This window comes from Parus major, chromosome 3 (assembly GCF_001522545.3).
Source record: "Parus major isolate Abel chromosome 3, Parus_major1.1, whole genome shotgun sequence".
NCBI lineage: Eukaryota > Metazoa > Chordata > Aves > Passeriformes > Paridae > Parus > Parus major.
The window spans coordinates 67,591,552-67,609,685 of record NC_031770.1 but is presented as its reverse complement, the minus strand read 5'-3'; the positions used below and the strand labels follow the sequence as shown (position 1 = coordinate 67,609,685).

Here is an 18,134-nt window from a genome sequence, read left to right as displayed (position 1 = left end):
GTATGCTGGTGATTGCCTAACTATTTTTAACAGCTCCAGGCCATATTCATTACATATCAGCCAACAGGACACATTACAAAATGAGAACAATAGAAAGCAAGTCAGGGAGTTTCATTTCCCAAATCATTACCCTTTTCCTAAAAAAGCATTCTGCTATACAGGCAGGAGAAAAATGAATTGTTACACACAGATAATTACCGTTTGATCCCCAAACTGCACAAGTAAAATACAGTTTAATTATAGATGAAATAAGCCTTCAGTATAAAGGAAAGCATGAAGACATTTTACTTCCTGAAATGCCAGAAGTTCTGCACTTTGACAAATATCAAAAACACTGTGAAATGAGAGAATGAACCTCCCCTTTCTGTCTGCTCTTAATGCAGCAAAATATGAACTACAATATCAATTTGATCTTAAGTCAGCCAACAGGCAGTGAAAATGCTGTCACAGAGCACTAATATCATTACCTTGACAAAAGCTACTCCACTGGGTGACACTGTGATATCATGTCTAATCTGGTAGAGTAAGTCAGGAGGTACTCTCAGAGATGTACAGCCAAATTTGAATGCATCATACCTAATAAAGAGAACATTTAAATATGAAGACCACTCATTTACAGACTAATCAAGCAAAAACATCAGCTGACATTTAAATGCTAATAATGCCAGCAAGGACAGAATAATCTCAGGTATAAACAAACATAACATAGTATCAAATTTCTTAGCTACATACAGAAGGTTCTAGGAACAAAGTAGTAATAAATAGCTGAATTCCAATGCATGCATAATTTATCAGTTCTGCTCTCTGTTATGAATTATTACCAAACACAGAGTTAGTGGAGGCATGTACTCAATACTGTAATCCCCTATGGAAACCATGCATGTTTACCAAGTACCACACTGCACTTACTTTCTTCCTACAAATTCAGAATTTAAAATCAGAAACTTGAAAACCTGATGGGGACACCTAGCAATTATTTCAGCCATCTTTCCATTCTTCTAATACTATTTTAAAATTAATACTATTTAAAAATACTATTTTATAGAGGCAATTATAAAGAGCAGTGAGATCTTTTTCCAATTAACAGAATAACTGTTAAGCTCAATAAAAGATGCTACAAAGAATAACTCAATTGTACCTTTTAATTTTTAGTAATTAGAACCAGAGTGAACTAGAACTGATACAGGAACAATCATAACTCATTAAGGAATAACCCCAGGCTAGTTTTGAAGACAGATGGTGGATTTATAATAATTTTAACTTATTCTGAAGCAGTATTAAAAAACAGCATCACCACAATAATCAAAGAGGTATACATACACACATGCATAGAGCTGTGTCCAGGGGTTTTTAAGAGAACAGTCTAATTCTGTATTTAATTAAAAATACATATTGAAGTGTATATGTATGTGTATACACACATGCACACATCCACATCTGTATTGCAGATTTTTATCATCTGTACTGTGTAAGAGAAAATGATGCTATTCATACAAGCCCATTGTTTCCAATGGCAACCAGGGGTTTTTGTTATCTCAGAAAAAAACACATTTCTACAGAATCAAAGATTGTGAGAAAAGCATAACAACTTACTTTCCTAAGTTTTCAACATGGCCCAGGCAGGTAGAAAAACAGTAGTTGTATGCTATGACAATGGAAGGATATAAGGACTGGAAATCCAAGACAAGAACAGCGTTGCTGTAGAAGCGGGATTCTGGCTCCATTATCAAGGGAACACATTGTGGGGCTTTCATCTGAGCTCGCTGCTGGACACTGGGAGTCACAGCAATGTAGTTCATTGGCTTTGCAATGCGCAGCATCACAGACTCCACACGGTACTGCAAAACAGTTTGGATATAATCATTATAATTTCAAAAGTGCAGAAGAAATGTGTATTATTAACTAGTGCAAACACACACATTTCCTGAAATTAAAGTACAGATAACTGCTTTTCCAAAATAAATAGCCATGCTCTTAACGTGTATTTTAATTGTATGTTGTATCACTAGATCATCTTCAGGTCCCTTCCAGCCCTAACTGTTCCATGATTCTGTACTTTGTATTATATATAGTGGAATTTTTCCATGTGTTTCCTCTTTGTTTAGCCCTAATTACTGAAAATCGAGTACTTTTTATATATGGAAAAAATAAACATCCAACAGGCTTCAGCAATATATGTGGATGGCCATGCTACTGTCCGTGAATGAACATTTGCTAAACTGTAATACTGTTAGACTTGCAGATCACCAAGGAAAACAAAGTATAATATGCAGTAAATGCACTGGGTATCATGCTTTCTCCTTCATACCACAACTAGAACAGACAGGATAAAACAACGAACACCCCGTTCAAGACACCACAAAATGTCATATGTGTAGCTGGCAACAAGAGAAAAATCCCACCCCTATTTATTTGCATATTATTCAATGCTTTAGTAAAGGCTTTACAAGCACAAATGGGCAGGTATGCACATTCACATTCACCACTCACAATAAAAACCAAAATAGCTGAAAACTACATACGTGGGTGACAAGGGACTGAAAATCCCAAAATATCAAAGAACTGTTCTATTTGATAGATAGTCTATTCGATAGGCAATTCTATACTAACTCTTCTATAACTGTAAAATCCTGTGCTTTTTAAGCAACTAAATAATTTTTAAAGTCAGACTACCTGACACACTACTTATTCAATCATTGTACTGAATGGGTTATATATAATTTCTTTAACCTTGAAGTCATAAATGAACTTTCAGAACCAACAGCTTTAATAAGACCCTACACCTTAAAAAGAGGTTGGGGTTTGATGTGTAATTAGGGAGCCACATGAACTTCCACTGCTGCCTTCCACTAATTGCACACTAATTTGTGTCTAGCAATGAACTCGGATGTGTGACAAGGTGGTCAAGGGATTGGTTCTGGCAAGAGGTAGATTTTGTGGTTCTTTCCCTAGTTTTCATAGCATCACAGAATTTAGGTTGGGAAAGACCTCTAAAATCACCAAATCCAACTGTTAACCAGTGCTGCCAAGCACCACATGTACACATCTCTTAACTCCATGGTGTTATGGTGATGGTGACACTGGACAGCCTATTCCAATGCCTGACCATCCTCCTGGAGAATAAATTTCTTTAATATCCAATCTAAACCAGCCACGGAATAAACTGAGGTCATTTCCTCTTGTCCTATTGCTTCTTACTCTGGGAGACTCAGAAGTCTCCCCACCTCATTACACCCTCCTTTCAAGGAGTTGTAGAGAGCAGTAAGGTCACCTCCGAGCTTCCTTTTCTCTGGGCTAAACACCCGCAGATCCCCCAGCTGCTCCTCACAGGACTCGTGCTCCAGACCCTTCACCAGCTTCACTGCCCTTCTCTGGACTCACTCCAGCCCCTCAATGTCCTTCGTGTAGTGAGGGGCCCAGACTGAACACAGGATTTGGGCTGTGGCCTCACCAGTGCCAAGGACAGAGGGACAGCCTGGTGCTGCTAGTCACATTATTCCTGACAGAGGCCAGGATGGCATTGGCCTTCTTGGCCACCCACTGAATCATGTTTAGCTGCTGTTGACCAGCACCCCCAGGTCCTTTTCCTCTGGGCAGTTTTCCAGCCATTCTTCCTGTAGCCTGTAGCCCTGCAGGGGGTTGTTAGGAGCCAAGGGCAGAACCCTCACACAACTGGCCTCAGCCCATTGACCCAGCCTGTTCAGATCCCTCTCTAGAGCCTTATTACTCTCCAGCAGATCAACACTCCCTCCCAACTTGGAGTTGTCTGCAAACTGACTTAAGGGAGCAATTGATGCCATTGTCCAGATCATCAATAAAGATACAAACCAGGACTGGCCTCCTATTTGTTGTCCATGCTGAGTGCACTGGTACAGATGCACCTCAGTTGGGCTATTGATCCTACCACCTTTTTTTAGGCAGGGGGAGAACCACTAATCCCATTCTCTGGTGTGTGTGTGATTCCTACCATATCAATAATCCTTTTGTCTTTACTCCAATGTGGATCTCCAGCCCCCACCTTCACTGAGACAGCAGACTACAGGACTTTGCTAGGACACTGCCTCTCAACCACTGGTGTGGTGCTCCCAGGTTTATCTCTAGTGAGCCTGGTCTTATTCCTTTTCTCCTTCAAATCGAGTTTAAAGCTCTCTCAATAAGCCCTGCTGACTCCTGTGCAAAAACCAGCAAGATCTTCAAATGTCTGACTAATTACCTGTATACCTATGACCATCTCTTGGTAGATTTTGTTTAGTCTACTGAGAAATGTTCAAGATGGCTTAATGCAATAAAACAAAATAATTTAGAAAAATTATTGTAAAACTCAATAAGAGATACAAACATGGAGAAATAAAATACCTAAAATCTGTTCTTACTACTATTCCATTTTAACGTGTTTTTTTTAGCTAAAGAGGAATATCTTCATAAAGGGTAGTGACTCTTCTGTGTGAAAAAAAATTATTTGAGGTGACTGGGAATTGTTGCAAGTGTCATTTTTCCGATCTAGAAAGTTTCAATGGGAACAGAACATACGTGCACAGAAGGGAAAAGAAAAGAACAGTCAGGACAGAAAATGCAGCATGCTTCTGTTGCTCACTCCCACTCACAGACATCTGAGAAAATGACAGGCAGAACAGTCTTTGTGGGCTGCAATCACTGACAGTTTAAGCATATCTGTGTTGGCAGTATGCCGGTCCCACACTCCCTGTCCCTAACTGTGCATTTCTCTTCCCTTGCTCCAAGGAAAGTATCAGCGGTATTTTATGATAATATGGTAAACCAGACTGGGGAACTAAACTGGCAAATACCTACTGAAAATTGACATGGTTCTGCTGATGGCACCTGCCAGCCTGCTCCCCTTTTTCGCCAAATATGGGGTCATTACCAGAAAGACCCACAAGAACCTGCTCTGGGTCAAGAGATGACACAGGCAACTGCAGTCCAAAAAAAAAAAGGTGGCAAAAGATTTTTAATAGGATTGAATTGTTAAGGAAACTACAGCTTCAGACACTTGCATATCTGGCTGGCTTATGGTAACAGAAGACCTGTAACACGTGACAGAGTAGCTGACTCTCTTTTCAGGTGCTGTTCAGGTCTCACACATAGCCACGAAAGCAGTTCAGTTAGCCTAGTCACTCACAATCTGGGCAAGGAAAGCTTTTGGTATTACTGGAGATTGCTGGGCTCTCAAAGTGCACATCTTGCTCTGTTCTCTGCTCCCTTTTCCCTCTGATGCTGGTATCAAAATAATAGAACCACAAACATCTTGCATGACATGCATTTAATAAAGCCGAAACCCCTCTTGTCTTATTGTAAAATCTCACTCAGAGGTCTGCTGCACCAGAAATGTCATTTAGAACATAACCAGTACTGCTTTGTCTGCTCTGAAAGAAATGAATCTCATCTTTCTAAAATGCAATTAATTATATTTCTTTATGTTTTAGAAATCACTCATTTTCAGTCTCACCTAGGTGTGAACAATACCAACTCAAAGGGAAAGTTAGTGCTCCTGAAGGCAGTAGAAAAGATTCACTGGTGTGACTACATTTGGGGAACTCTGTTTTTAACAGCTATTTTTAAACTTTGAGAGACTAGGCAATCCAAAAGCGGACATAATAGATTGAACAGTATTCTTTATGTTTCAATTTCATGTAACATGAAATAATTTCATGTTAACAGTCTTCTGTGACCTTATGAAAATATACATGTGGATTGAGAAGATACCAAAGAACCTGAGCATTTTATAAAACCTATTTTGGTTTTGTGAAGTATAAGGAGAATGAAGTCTTACCTGGGAGCCTCTTGTTAATACATGTAAGAACTGAATGCCAAAAAGTCTTGCCATTTCACTTGTTCTGTCAATCAAATCCAGTTTCTCTAATAACAGGAGATTCCCACGAACCCGGCTAACATAATGATCAACCATTTTCCATCTGTGAGAGTGAACACCTCGTTATAAACAATCAGAAGAGTGCTTGCTCTTTCTACTAGGACAAATGTATTTTTATGCTAACTTACAACAAACTAGCAAATAAAATTTTCCTCTAGAACATTTTCATACAACTCTTTCAAAATTGTGGCATATATAAATATACACTTACACCTTCTAAAGATATACACAGAATGTGTTACAGCAAGCTACTGTTAAGGCATCTCACAATGGCATACTTTATCCTGTTCTCCTCATTGCCCCAAAGGATTACCAAAACAGACACAACTTCCTCCTCATCTCTTTACATGTTTTTTAACTAAGTGGACGTTTGTGGAAACATCCTTCTGTATTAAGAATGCCTACCACAGCTGAACATAAGTTCATAATTTCAGTATTAACCACGTTTCCACTCAGTTACAATATTCAACTTTTACAGAAATTTCATGTATGTCACGAATGAATCAGTACAGTTTCATGAATTGTCCATATCACACAATACCAAATTGCTTCAAGAAGAGTGAAGCTGAATGTGATAGATGTAATATGAAGGTATTTTTAAGCAGCTATAGCTACTGTCTTAACACCTTGCATGCTGTTTTGTAATACTTTCAAGCCCAGCTTGCTTGACATACACTTGAAGTGAAACAGAAGCCTGGAAGTTCATTAAAAGCCCTTCTGATGAATAGTATATACAAAATAAAATAAAGAAATTACAGAACTTCAAAATAGTGTATCTATTCAGGTATGTTGAAAATGTAACTGAAAATATTTTGTTGTAATATTGAGAGTATAACTGTACAACAGAACATCCAAGTAAATAAGTTTATGTTGCTGCATATACACTGCTCTAGTGCCTGAGCTAAATCGATTATTTCTTCCTATGGTGGCTTTACCTTACACCTAGCCAATGTTAAGAATCTGGCCTTAAAAACAGCAAACAAAATGGATTAATAGATCATTACCTGTAGACATCTGCCTTATTGTCAAACCAATCCGACAGAACTCGGAACGTAAATAAAGGAAAACGATGATGAAGAATGTGAAAGCCCACATTTTCAAAAGTGTAATTTGTTAGATTCACCTAGAAAAACACAGTGGACATGTTAAGATGCATGACGGCTTTCATAATTGAAAAATCTCAGCTTTTCAAAAACTGCATGAACTAAGTTTATTAACTTTCTATTAGCATTTTGTTTAAAAAGTTAGTATTTGTTCTTAGAAATCCCTAACTATTTACAAGTCAGGAAAAAACATCCCTTATCAATTGAAAAGAATATGCAGAATTAAGCAGCTCATAAAGATCAGGTCTGAACTTGGTCAGAACAAGATTTGTAAAGACTGGGCTATTTGAATATTAAATGGAAAGTTATAAATGCAACAAAAAAAACCCAAAAAAAACCAAAAAAAAACCCCCCCAAAAAAAAGAGTAAATCTGACATCTTAAAATATATTCAAGTACTTGATGTAGTAAAAGTACCATGCTGGACAAACTGCTAAAGCAAGTAAGTTCTCAAAACCACAAATCAGTGGAAAGGAGTATCACTAAGAAACATTACTTTAAAACAAAAGCTTTAGCACTTTACAATTCAGAGATACACAAAATGCATTCTCACAAACTGCAAACTACTCTATTTGAAAAGGTGTATAAAGAAAAAAAAATCTAGAAGTTACACAAGTTACATGAAACTTTTCAACAAAGTCTGCAATAATTAGCAAACCCAGTAAGTCAAAACATTAACCTTTTAAAAAAGTTACCTCATGTCTCATCATTCTCCAAACATTCAAGACAATTCGCCCAACAACGTTTATTTCACTCATTGTATCGGCTCCATATTCATCCAGCTCAGTAGCAAACCTGTTCTCTTTCTTTTCATCTAAAGACATTAAAGGAGACTTTATTAAGACAAGTTAAAAGACCGTCAAGACCAGATCAAGCCATCTCTCTTCCAATTAGTGCTCTCTAGAAAAATAGGAATTTATAAAGATTGCTGCTGATTCCACAAAATTATTTAGTTACCAGTCATCCATACAATCTCTAAATAAAACTCCCTCAGGTTTTTCTGCTCTTGCCCTTTGCAGAGAACACTGACTTTGGCTTCACTGGAACAGTGTCCAAGGCAATGTATTCTCCATTGTGAATACACTGGTTATGCAATGCTGAATGTTACTTGAGAGTCAGATGCAGGCAGCCAGGCAGATAGATAGATAGATGACAGATAGATAGATAGATTTATTTCTGCCCTAAGAAGTTTATAACTCAAGGCTTTACTTGCAATGATCTTACACAGTCTGAACCAGGTCATGGGAGAGAAAATTCAGTTTCTTTCATACAGTAAAAGCAAACCCACTGCAGTGGGAGCAGGTAGACCAAAGTTCTGGATAGCACAAGAAGGAAATAGGAAGGAACTGATGCAGAAGCAGTACTCTAAATCTTTCTGTGAGACAGCAGTGACTAAAGTGGAGAAATATATCTTGCTATCCTTTATTTTTGTCATGCTTTGGAACACTACAGCACAGACAGTCTTTTTGGTATTCATTTCTTTAAATTTCTTTTTTCAGTCATTACAAGTCTACAGTTTTGGTGTTCTTTCCAGAGTTTACACAGATGTTTTTTAAAATGTACCACACAGACCAAAATCTATTATGAAAACATACTGATCATCAGTCTTACTTCTTATTAGTTTAATGGGAGAGAAATCACTTCAAGGCAATTTCCCCACAATTCTAAATTCATACCCATTCTTTAACTGCTGGTTGCTTTGTATTCTGCCACCACTCATTTATCAGGTACAGCACAGCCTGTACAGTACCCTGCTAATAAAAAGTGGAACATTTTGGACAGAGAGTGTAGAAGTGTGGATACACACTGCTTTGCAATAATGATCAGAACTGAACAATTAGATCCTCAGACAGCCATGAAGCACGTTTACCCTTGATTACAGAAGTAAAAATTGCCTGAAATGCTGCAGAAGTGCTCTGAAACAACAGACTAATTTTGTATGTTGATCTTCAAATGTGTGCCATATCAATTAAAATATGGTTAAGAAAACCTATTTTTCATTTACCGACCTTATCAGTAAATCACAGATTCTTGACCAAATTTAGCAAACCTTCCATCAAAATGCACACTATATTTTTAACCTCCTTATTGTTTCAGTTTTTTAAGAAGGAAAAGCAGCAATTTCTCTTTCTATGTTTGGATGGAAAAAAATGCTCCCCCCAAGCAGCAACATTTTTTCTTCTGCTTTTCTTCATTTCCACATTCTGGATCTCCTGTGAAGGAGAGGAACTTGTATTTCTTCCCTCTCCATGATTTTTGTTTTTAAATTGGAAGCAGAAACAACCAGTTAGTTCTACTTTCTGCAGTGTCATCCCAGTTCTCTTTCGACTTGTTTAGAAGATCTCCTATATTAGGTTTGCTTCATGTCTTGCTGGTAAAAAACAGGAAGCAAAGTATACTGTGACCACAAGAGAGACCCACCACCTGATGAACTCTGCCTGTGGTGAACACCACTATATTAAACCTGCATTACTTTACAAGTGGTGTGGGATATGTATCACTAGAACCATGTATGCCTCTTTGGGAACTATGCTGGTAAGAAACAGAAAAGGACATTCCTCCTATCTTTCAAGTGCGTGAGACAACATAAAAAGAAGTTTCCTCTCATCTTCTCTTATCCACTCCCTAACTTTCAGCTGTCTAAGTTTCAGCTGTGATGCAAAGGAGGAAACAGGAGGCCACAGTGCATACACAAAAAATGGCACCATGCACAGGCACAACACACACTTCTCTTGTGATGTGTCCTATGACTTACGAACAGTTAATTTATAAATGGCACAGGCAGCACCAGACTCAGCCAATAAAGCAAAACCAGAGAGAAGTCTCCAGCTTTCTTTTTGTTAAGCTGAGATCACAGGAAAGAAAGGAAAAGTCCCTTCTATCTTTATTTCAGTAGGAGGAAAGAGAGGCATACTTCTTGAAGGAGCACTACCTGTTCTAAAGATACAGCATGAGAAGAAGGGAGGGAAATAGGAAGCACAGGCTGGAAGAGGAAGACAGATGGGGTCAAAACCTTGGACAAGGAAGCCACAAAGCAACAGAGAACACAACGTGCATGTATATGGCGATGCATGCAAGCCCACACGTTTATGGCATGCCATTTCTGGGAAGAGCTCATAAATTTCTCATCTTTCTGCTGTAATTCTGTCCAAAAAAAAACAACCAAAAAAACCCCTTAAAATAACACTGGTTCTTAGAACCATTTATAAGTGTTATGCATTCCACTTCTGAGTGCACATCTACCAGCTGGCACAGGAATATCTGCACTACAAACACTAGTGCTATGCAGATAGTGCCTATGCTTTGCATGCTCGCTTGAACTTCACGTACAAAAATGTTAAGGGCTACAATCCTGATTTCCTTCACTAGAACTGAAACCCATGTTGTGTGGGACTTCATAGATGTAGGGAAGGAAGCCTGACTGTGAAATACATGGGGACTTTACCATTAGGAACCATAAAGTTCCCTTTCTTCTTTGAGGACCCATTCATGTGTACCCCAAAATCAGTAACCTGAGGAAGAGCTTATGTCAGGATGATGACATATTAACATATTAACAACTTTGCTGATCTAATTGCTTGCTTCTGCATCAATTACAGTGCAGACAGAGCTGTCCTGCAAGACATGAACTGTGACTCAGCCTTTGAGAACAAGAGCAGAGGAATCTGTCCCAAAGTGAAGAGATTGTTCAGCCATTCTTCTACAGTAGAGCAGTAAATCTTTGTGATCTTTGGAGGTTTTAAGAAACTTTTGACTACAACACTTACTGTTCCTCTTACCACAGACATTGCAAATCTTCAGATGCAAAGTTCAAAAATTTTTCTGTACATCCTTCAGTACCTATGAAGACTGTACCCAGAGGCATTATTTTGTAACTAGTGTACTATCTCAATTTGAGCCATCAGGGAAATTGAGTAACAAGGTTCATGCACTCCATTATTAATCCTGAAGAATAAATTTGAGAGCTTTGTGCTGAAGAAATAAACTTATGAGCATTGATGTCCTATTTATATTTAAACTATCATGTGATCCTGTTTTCATATATAAAGTATTTAAAAATTCACCAAAGTTCAATTGCCAACAACTTTCAGCTGAAGACACAAATTTTTTTCTTGTGCTTTCTTGTCTCTGTGAGGACTCTATAACTCAGTTCTTTTCCAAACATGTCTCAAGTATTGAAAGCATCAAGAGTATATAAATATTCAAACCTCAAGGAAGGAGTGTGTGAATATAATGCTCCTAAAACATATTCTCCTGGCCAGGCACACAGGATAACTATATAAAAGATGATTCCTGTGCTGGGTATGCTCAAAGATTCAAGCAGCCCAGTATCACATTCTGTCACATACTCAAAGGCAGATGCTTCAGATGGGGGGAAGCAGTTATTGATATTCCCCCTACAACTCTTCCAGCTTCCTGGAGCAGACATTATTTTCACATATATCATAGATCCCAATGGATTTTTCTTGCAAGAATTTGTCTGCTTTTAAAGCAATGTACACTTTAAGCATTTGTACTATCTCATGACAAGGAACTCAAGAGTTCAGCACTGCTGAGATTAAAAATCAAAAATCAATAAACTTCTATTCTGTAGCTGCCACTTGTTAGCTTCACTTGATTTCTGGTTCTTGCATTGGAAAAGACCATGAAAACTAAATCTCTATTTCCCTTTATATCCCTCAATATTTCATAGGCTTTTACCTTTCCTACACCATGTTGTCTCTTCTGGAATCCCAAATTACTAAATTACTAGACACATTTGGATTGTCCTTCTCATCTTTACCAGTTCCCCTATATCCACTTTAATGGGGGGGAAGGTTATGAGGAGGCTACAACTTCAGTATTTGACATGCACACTATAGAGTTTTACATTTACATTCATTGCTTTGTATTTTCCTTGCTCCATAATTCCTAACACTTGCTTTTGCAAAACAACAGGCTCAAGTTTTTAACAGAATGGTCACAGTAATGGACTTCTTATTTCATAGTGATTTAATTTCTGTACAGATCTCTGGCAAGAGCCCTGGGAAAAACAGCTTTTTCAACTGTTTTGATTTTTAACATCTCCCTCATCCACATCACCTTGATGACTGCAAAGAGCTACAACAAATTTTTGAGACAGTTTTCCATTTTACAAAGTCATCCTGACTCTTCTCAGGTGTGACAGCACATTTATTTAGCTGTTCACTGATTCCATTCTTCAGAATGATGGCTTCTATTGATTGGCTAAGTAGAAACACTAGGGTTACCATTCTCATCAAGTTTTCTTGTCAATCTAAACAGACATTTTTTCCAAATGCATCAGGAAAGCATCAGCATTTGGGCCCAATAAAATATGCCCAAAGTACAAGAATGGTCATTAAAAGTGAGAATTTTATTACAAAACTGCTGTCCAGGACAATTGCTGCTCAGGAGCAGTTTTATGTTCTTGTATTCCAGCCAGAAAAACCACAAATGATAATTATGGTAGGTACTCTCAATGACTGGAGCCAAGGAAAGCAAAAGAAGGTTTGGTAGCAGAAGCACCTCCAAGAACTGAAAATTTAACACACAACTACAGAATGTAAGTCCGGGTTCATGAATACAAGAGACACAGAAGTGGAATATGCCAGGAATTTGAAAATTCAGAAAACACCAGAATCTCAGTGTTATTTCTAGTTTTTTTTTTGAGGGGTGTGTGTGATTGTTGGAGTCTGAGATATAGAGTGTGTGCCCTTGTTTCTAATACTTAGTTCTAGGATTCAAAGAAACACTGCATTTCATATAATATGAAATTCATGGGCATGTTTTCATGGTGATACATGAAAACAAATGTTAGATAGGAAAAGTGTAAGTGTGTAGATTAGAAAGTTTCTTAAATCACTGGGTGACAAAGTAGTTTAGAGAACAAGAGACAAGATGGAGGATTTAGGGTGTTGTCTCTTGTCCTTCTTTCTTCTTCATGTTCTTCTCCTAGGGGTTTTTGGGTAGTAGTAAGTGATTGTATAGAAAATACCATAGTGCAGCACACAGGTGTTCGGTCATTGAGTCACTAAAAAAAATAATTTAGTGGGCATCTGTTAATTGAGTAAATGGACATATAGAAGACCTTGAAGAGGATCTTTGTTGGCCATTTTACCCTTTTCTATCATAGTGCACATAGCTCCTTGTACCTTGTAATGCTGATAAGAAAAGAATAAACTACTGAGACTGAACAAGAGAAAATAGCCTCCCTCTTGTCAATCTTCAGTTCAAAGGGAAAAAGAACCTAATCCAGAAGTCCTTAACGAGACATATGATTATACTATTAACAACATAGGAGCAAGAATAAAAAAGAAAAGATCTATCTGAAGAAATACTCTGCATTTATTTTTTAAATTTGTTCATAGATTTCAACTTGCTTCCACTGGAACTAAACTGAAGCTCTAAACAAATAACTTACCTGGCACACGAGAAATCATCTGGCATAAATCAACATTCAGTGCCGCAGCCCTCTGTAAGAGATAACCCCAGGAATGCATCTGGACTTCATAGCCTAGCAAAATGTCTGGGTCATATCTAGAGAGGTAGGGGGAAAAGAAAAGATGAGTTTCATATAATTTACAAAAATATTTTCCATGAACAAAATATAAACAGGATTGCATTCAAATTATGTTGAGTTTAAAAAAGACGCAGTCACAATCGGTTTCTATGAAAGCAGCATCTGGACTAGGAGACAATATTTAAAACAGGCAATCTCTTAGGAGTTTTAATAACATTCAATGACAAAAATATTTAGAAAGAATATTTTCACTGGAATTTTTTTTTTTTACATACTTCTATTACGTCAGTCTTTACAAACAAAGAACAAAACTGAGGTCTCATCAGGTTTTATTAATGGCATCAGGATGTATCAAGCATAAACTGAAACTTAAGTCACTGGCACAAGACAGATGTGCAGTGAAATAAAGCCATGCCTATGAAACAGAATTTGCCAGTAGGTTAACTGGTATGTTTACAAATAATGTGTCAGTGTAACTTAGAGTAATCAGATGGAACTTCGGGATCTAAATGATGACATTTAGATCACTAGAATTTGTAGCTGAGTGAGAGTTGTCTAAACTGAAACATAGAGAAAAGCAACCAGATCTACCAGTTATCTTTAAATACCTCTTTATTTAAGATAACCTTCCTTCTAGAAGGCACACAAGAAAAACTAATTTTATGCTGTATCTCTTTCCAGCTGGAAAACCTGAAGAAAAGTCAGAATTGACTTAAGACACAATCACTTCTAATAAGGCTCAGAGCAGAGCTCACTAGACAGAAGGATAACAATGTGGCTTTAAAGCACAGGTAGGAGATAGCTCAAAGGAGCCAGTATAACCTAACTTTTGAGTAGGCACTATCAAAACCAGAAGTCATGATCTTTTTTCATTGCTCAATAGCCTTGGAATGATTTTGTTGGGCTGGGCAGAAAGAGACCAGACAAAGTAACATGAGATATCTGTTATTTTTATAGCAAAAAAAAAAAAAAAAAAAGAAGGGAAGCTTCACTGGGATAAATGCTTCTTGGTTAGACTAAATGACCTTTAGTGTATTTTCCAGCCTTGATGATTCTGTGATTCTTTCAATGCAGCTAAAAGGTTTTGAGTTCCAGCAGGCAGCATTCAATACAACTGAATGACATCAGGGCAGCTGTCAGGAGGTAGAGGATGGAAGAGAGGCTGAGGATCCTGTACCATAGTCTATGCCCAACCTTACAACAGCATGTAGACCTTGGTTTATGGAAGGGAGTAGGCAGAAGCCTTGGATTTTGAACAGGAACTCTGTACTCCTTACATCCATAAACACATCAAAAAAATACAAACATTTCCTGACTGTTGAGTACAGAACATCCTTTCCCTGAATACTGAGTTGTATCACACACATTACAAATGAAACTTCAGACTTTATCAGGAAAGTGTCTTCCTTGCTTATGTCCATTGCCTTTGCCTTTCCTAGCCAAAGGCCATGACAACTCTTTTTGAAGATACTAATTACACTGAGAATAGCTCAAAAAAAGAGCTCCACACTTCTGCCATGGACACTAACATTCTGTGAAAAATAGCTGAATGCTGGTACTCAGCATGGCTCTCTCTTTATTACAATTTGGGCTTTTGCACCTGCCAGAGGTTGCAAAAATCGCCTTTATTACCTACTTCTACTTGTGAGGGAATGGTTTTGATACAATTTTTGCCTAAAGCATGGGATTCTAAAGTTTTTGATTTCTACCATTCTACAGAAAAAAAAGAGAAAGAACTAGTACTTTGAATTTGGGGGATATTTTGCTATCTTCTGTTCACATAGAAAGAATCATTATTTGGTTTTGGATGTGGCAATGATCATCAGGACTGGACACAGTAAATTTACTCAATATGGAAGCCTATTCCACCAATGGTACAACCCCAAAGATACTTGGAACAATTTATGGACAAATGACTCAAGCGAGCCTGTAGTTCATTCCAGCAGCTGAATCAGTGTCAAAAAGAGTTATGACTGCTTGCTGCTCTGCACAACATATAATGATTGTGAAATGATGTTCCAAAATTATTAATAGTTTCATTTCAGCTTTGAAATAAAACAGAATTATGCCACGTTTTAGAATAAACACTATAAAACTTAACGTATTTTCAAATTAATTCTTGTAACTAAACTATCATGGTCCTAGCATATTGCAAACCAGTACTGATTAATTAAAATGAAGGAAGTAGTCATTCATTATCGTATTTGAAAACTGGCATCACATAATTCAAAATGGAAAATACTTGTAGGCTTTACACAGGACAAGGCATTATACAGATGGGTTCCATGATAGATGCAAATGTCAATCAGAAACTCGTGTAGAACTACTTAAGTGGTACATGAAGCAAAATTCATTATGCCAGAAATTTGCTTTCTCTTATAAGCCTGTTCTGAACAGAAACAAGAACTGTTTGGAAGCAGCAAGTTGGTGAAGTTCGTCCTTCACCAGCTGATAAAGGAGAATTGCTTTGGGTTTTAACTTGCCTTTGGGTATTAACTTAAACCTGCCCAAGCAGGTTTAACCTTTCTCACTTCCTTCTTAATAAAAAAATTGTGGGCTATTATAATACTACTGCAACTCAATGTATTTAATCAGTTCTGGAGGTAATCTTCCCATTACCTTTTAACCTAATGAACAAAATGACCTCTGCAATCTATCTGCATGTAATCTCAAGAACCGTTTCTCTAGTTCTTTCAGTGAAAGTGTTTTTAAAGGACAAGACATAAAAACGTTTTAGTTTATGATGTTTTCAGATACATCCTTCTGCTTATATAAACAAATTGTATCTAACTTAAGTATCACATATCTTAACACAATTTTATGTGAATCCACATATAGATTGGAAAGGTTATTAATCAAAATACTTTTTAAAAAGCAGTGTGCTAGTTTTTAACTCAGTCTTGCTTGTCCAGGCCATCAGGGATTACTTGTAATTGCACATTACTGAGTTACAGGCTATCACTTTACAGCACATTACTTTGCTTTTCCATCCCAGCTAGACACCACCCATGTATTAAGGGTAGTGTCCAATTTCAGCTAATTTTGGCATCTTGAGTTTTCTAAACTGGTCTCCAGTGTCACTGAACAAAAACGCCTCTTTGGGTGAATATTTTTTTTGTATTTTAGCCACCTCTTGCAGACCAAGATCCTGCCCTGTTTAACTTTCTTGGTAATGAGGATAGCTAATTAGACACTGACAGTGAAGTACAGATGTTTAAGTTTCAGTCAGATGACTTATATAAAGCTATCTAAATGGAAAATCAGGAGTGCCTAGTAAATGGTGAGATTAAATCTTACTGTAAAATCCTTGTAATCATAGTCCTTTAATGTCAGTTGGTCCATATTTAAAACTTGCATCCAAGTGGTATCCTTCTAAAAGCATGAAAACCAATAAATGTACTCCTGGCAACAGAGTTACTCAGATACTGCAGTATGTTACACATATATGCATTTTGTATGTATATCTGTATGCATTCACAAGTGTATCTCTGAATTACCCCTGAAGGAAAAAAAAAGTAAAATTAAAATGAAGAATTCCCTTCTACTGAGTAACACCTGACCTCCTGAACTACATATGCATAAGATCTACCTTTTGCAATAGGTTTAACAGACCTATCAAATTTCTTGCACCTACTAAGAGACACTGCTGTTTCTTGCTTCTAATTTGCTTGCTGACAAACTATGTCCCAGTTTATGCCACAGAAATGCCCTCTCCTGCAGCCCAATCTGGTGTACCAGTGGTGCCAATGAACCAGTATGACACCTGCTGAGATCTCCTGTGGTATACTATTTGCTACTAGAAAAGAAGAGATAGACGTCTGGAGCTAAAAGAGTAGATTATTCCACATGGGAAAATGAACAGGCAAACCCTAAGTTTAGTTGATGTCAGCTTAGCTGAAGTGTGACTCTCTCACTTTGTCTCTCTCCTTTCAATGCAATGCCACAAAGACAACAGGCTGTGAGCTAAGAGGACAAGTTTTATATGTTTCATCCTCCTGTCTCACAATTTTTACAGTACTCTATGAAACTGATCTTCATCACCAGTTCAAGCTATTTTATAAGAAGAAATTGTAATGAGACCAGCTGTTACACCTGAAAAAAACTAGTAAATTGTAATACTGATACTTGAAAGCTGCTGGCTAGGAGTAACACAACAGGAATAAGAGGTGTGCTTGCCACCACATGCTCTTTTGTTAAAAGGATGGGCCCTGATACTGCTTTGCATGCTGTTGCCAGACTTTCTGCAAAGATGAAAAGCAGCATTTATGCTGGCAGGATTTAAACACAACAGCATTAACATTCAACTCATACATGCTGCAGAGAGTAGAAATGTGATTATTTTCCTTTCCAGCTAAGTCGTATATGCTGCTATGACATCTCTCCCTCTTTCTTATTTGATGATTTCGTGAATGAACACTGAAACTCCCAGTTATACCTTCCCTTCTATTATGTGTCTGCTTTTCCTGACTGCTATTTTTCTTTCAGCTATGATTAAGAGAGAGAAAAAAAAAAAGGGGGGGGGAAGTGTGTGGAAAATTATGCCAGACCTATGATACAGACAAAAGCAGTAACTGTGCATAGCAACAGAATGCTTGGTGACTCAAACACATAACTGAAATCTCTGA

At 37.5% G+C, this 18,134-nt stretch overlaps 1 protein-coding gene across 1 annotated transcript in view; it reads right to left on the bottom strand.

The window, feature by feature from the left end:
• Positions 1 to 18,134, bottom strand: part of REV3L (REV3 like, DNA directed polymerase zeta catalytic subunit) — a gene marked incomplete at its 5' end in the record, with an annotated part of 71,205 nt that overhangs the window by 11,555 nt on the left and 41,516 nt on the right. The window contains 6 exons of the mRNA XM_015620910.2: positions 468 to 576; positions 1,594 to 1,838; positions 5,789 to 5,930; positions 6,892 to 7,010; positions 7,685 to 7,803; positions 13,411 to 13,526. Coding sequence (XP_015476396.2) covers positions 468 to 576; positions 1,594 to 1,838; positions 5,789 to 5,930; positions 6,892 to 7,010; positions 7,685 to 7,803; positions 13,411 to 13,526 — 850 coding nt within the window. The remainder of the gene's footprint in view (positions 1 to 467; positions 577 to 1,593; positions 1,839 to 5,788; positions 5,931 to 6,891; positions 7,011 to 7,684; positions 7,804 to 13,410; positions 13,527 to 18,134) is intronic.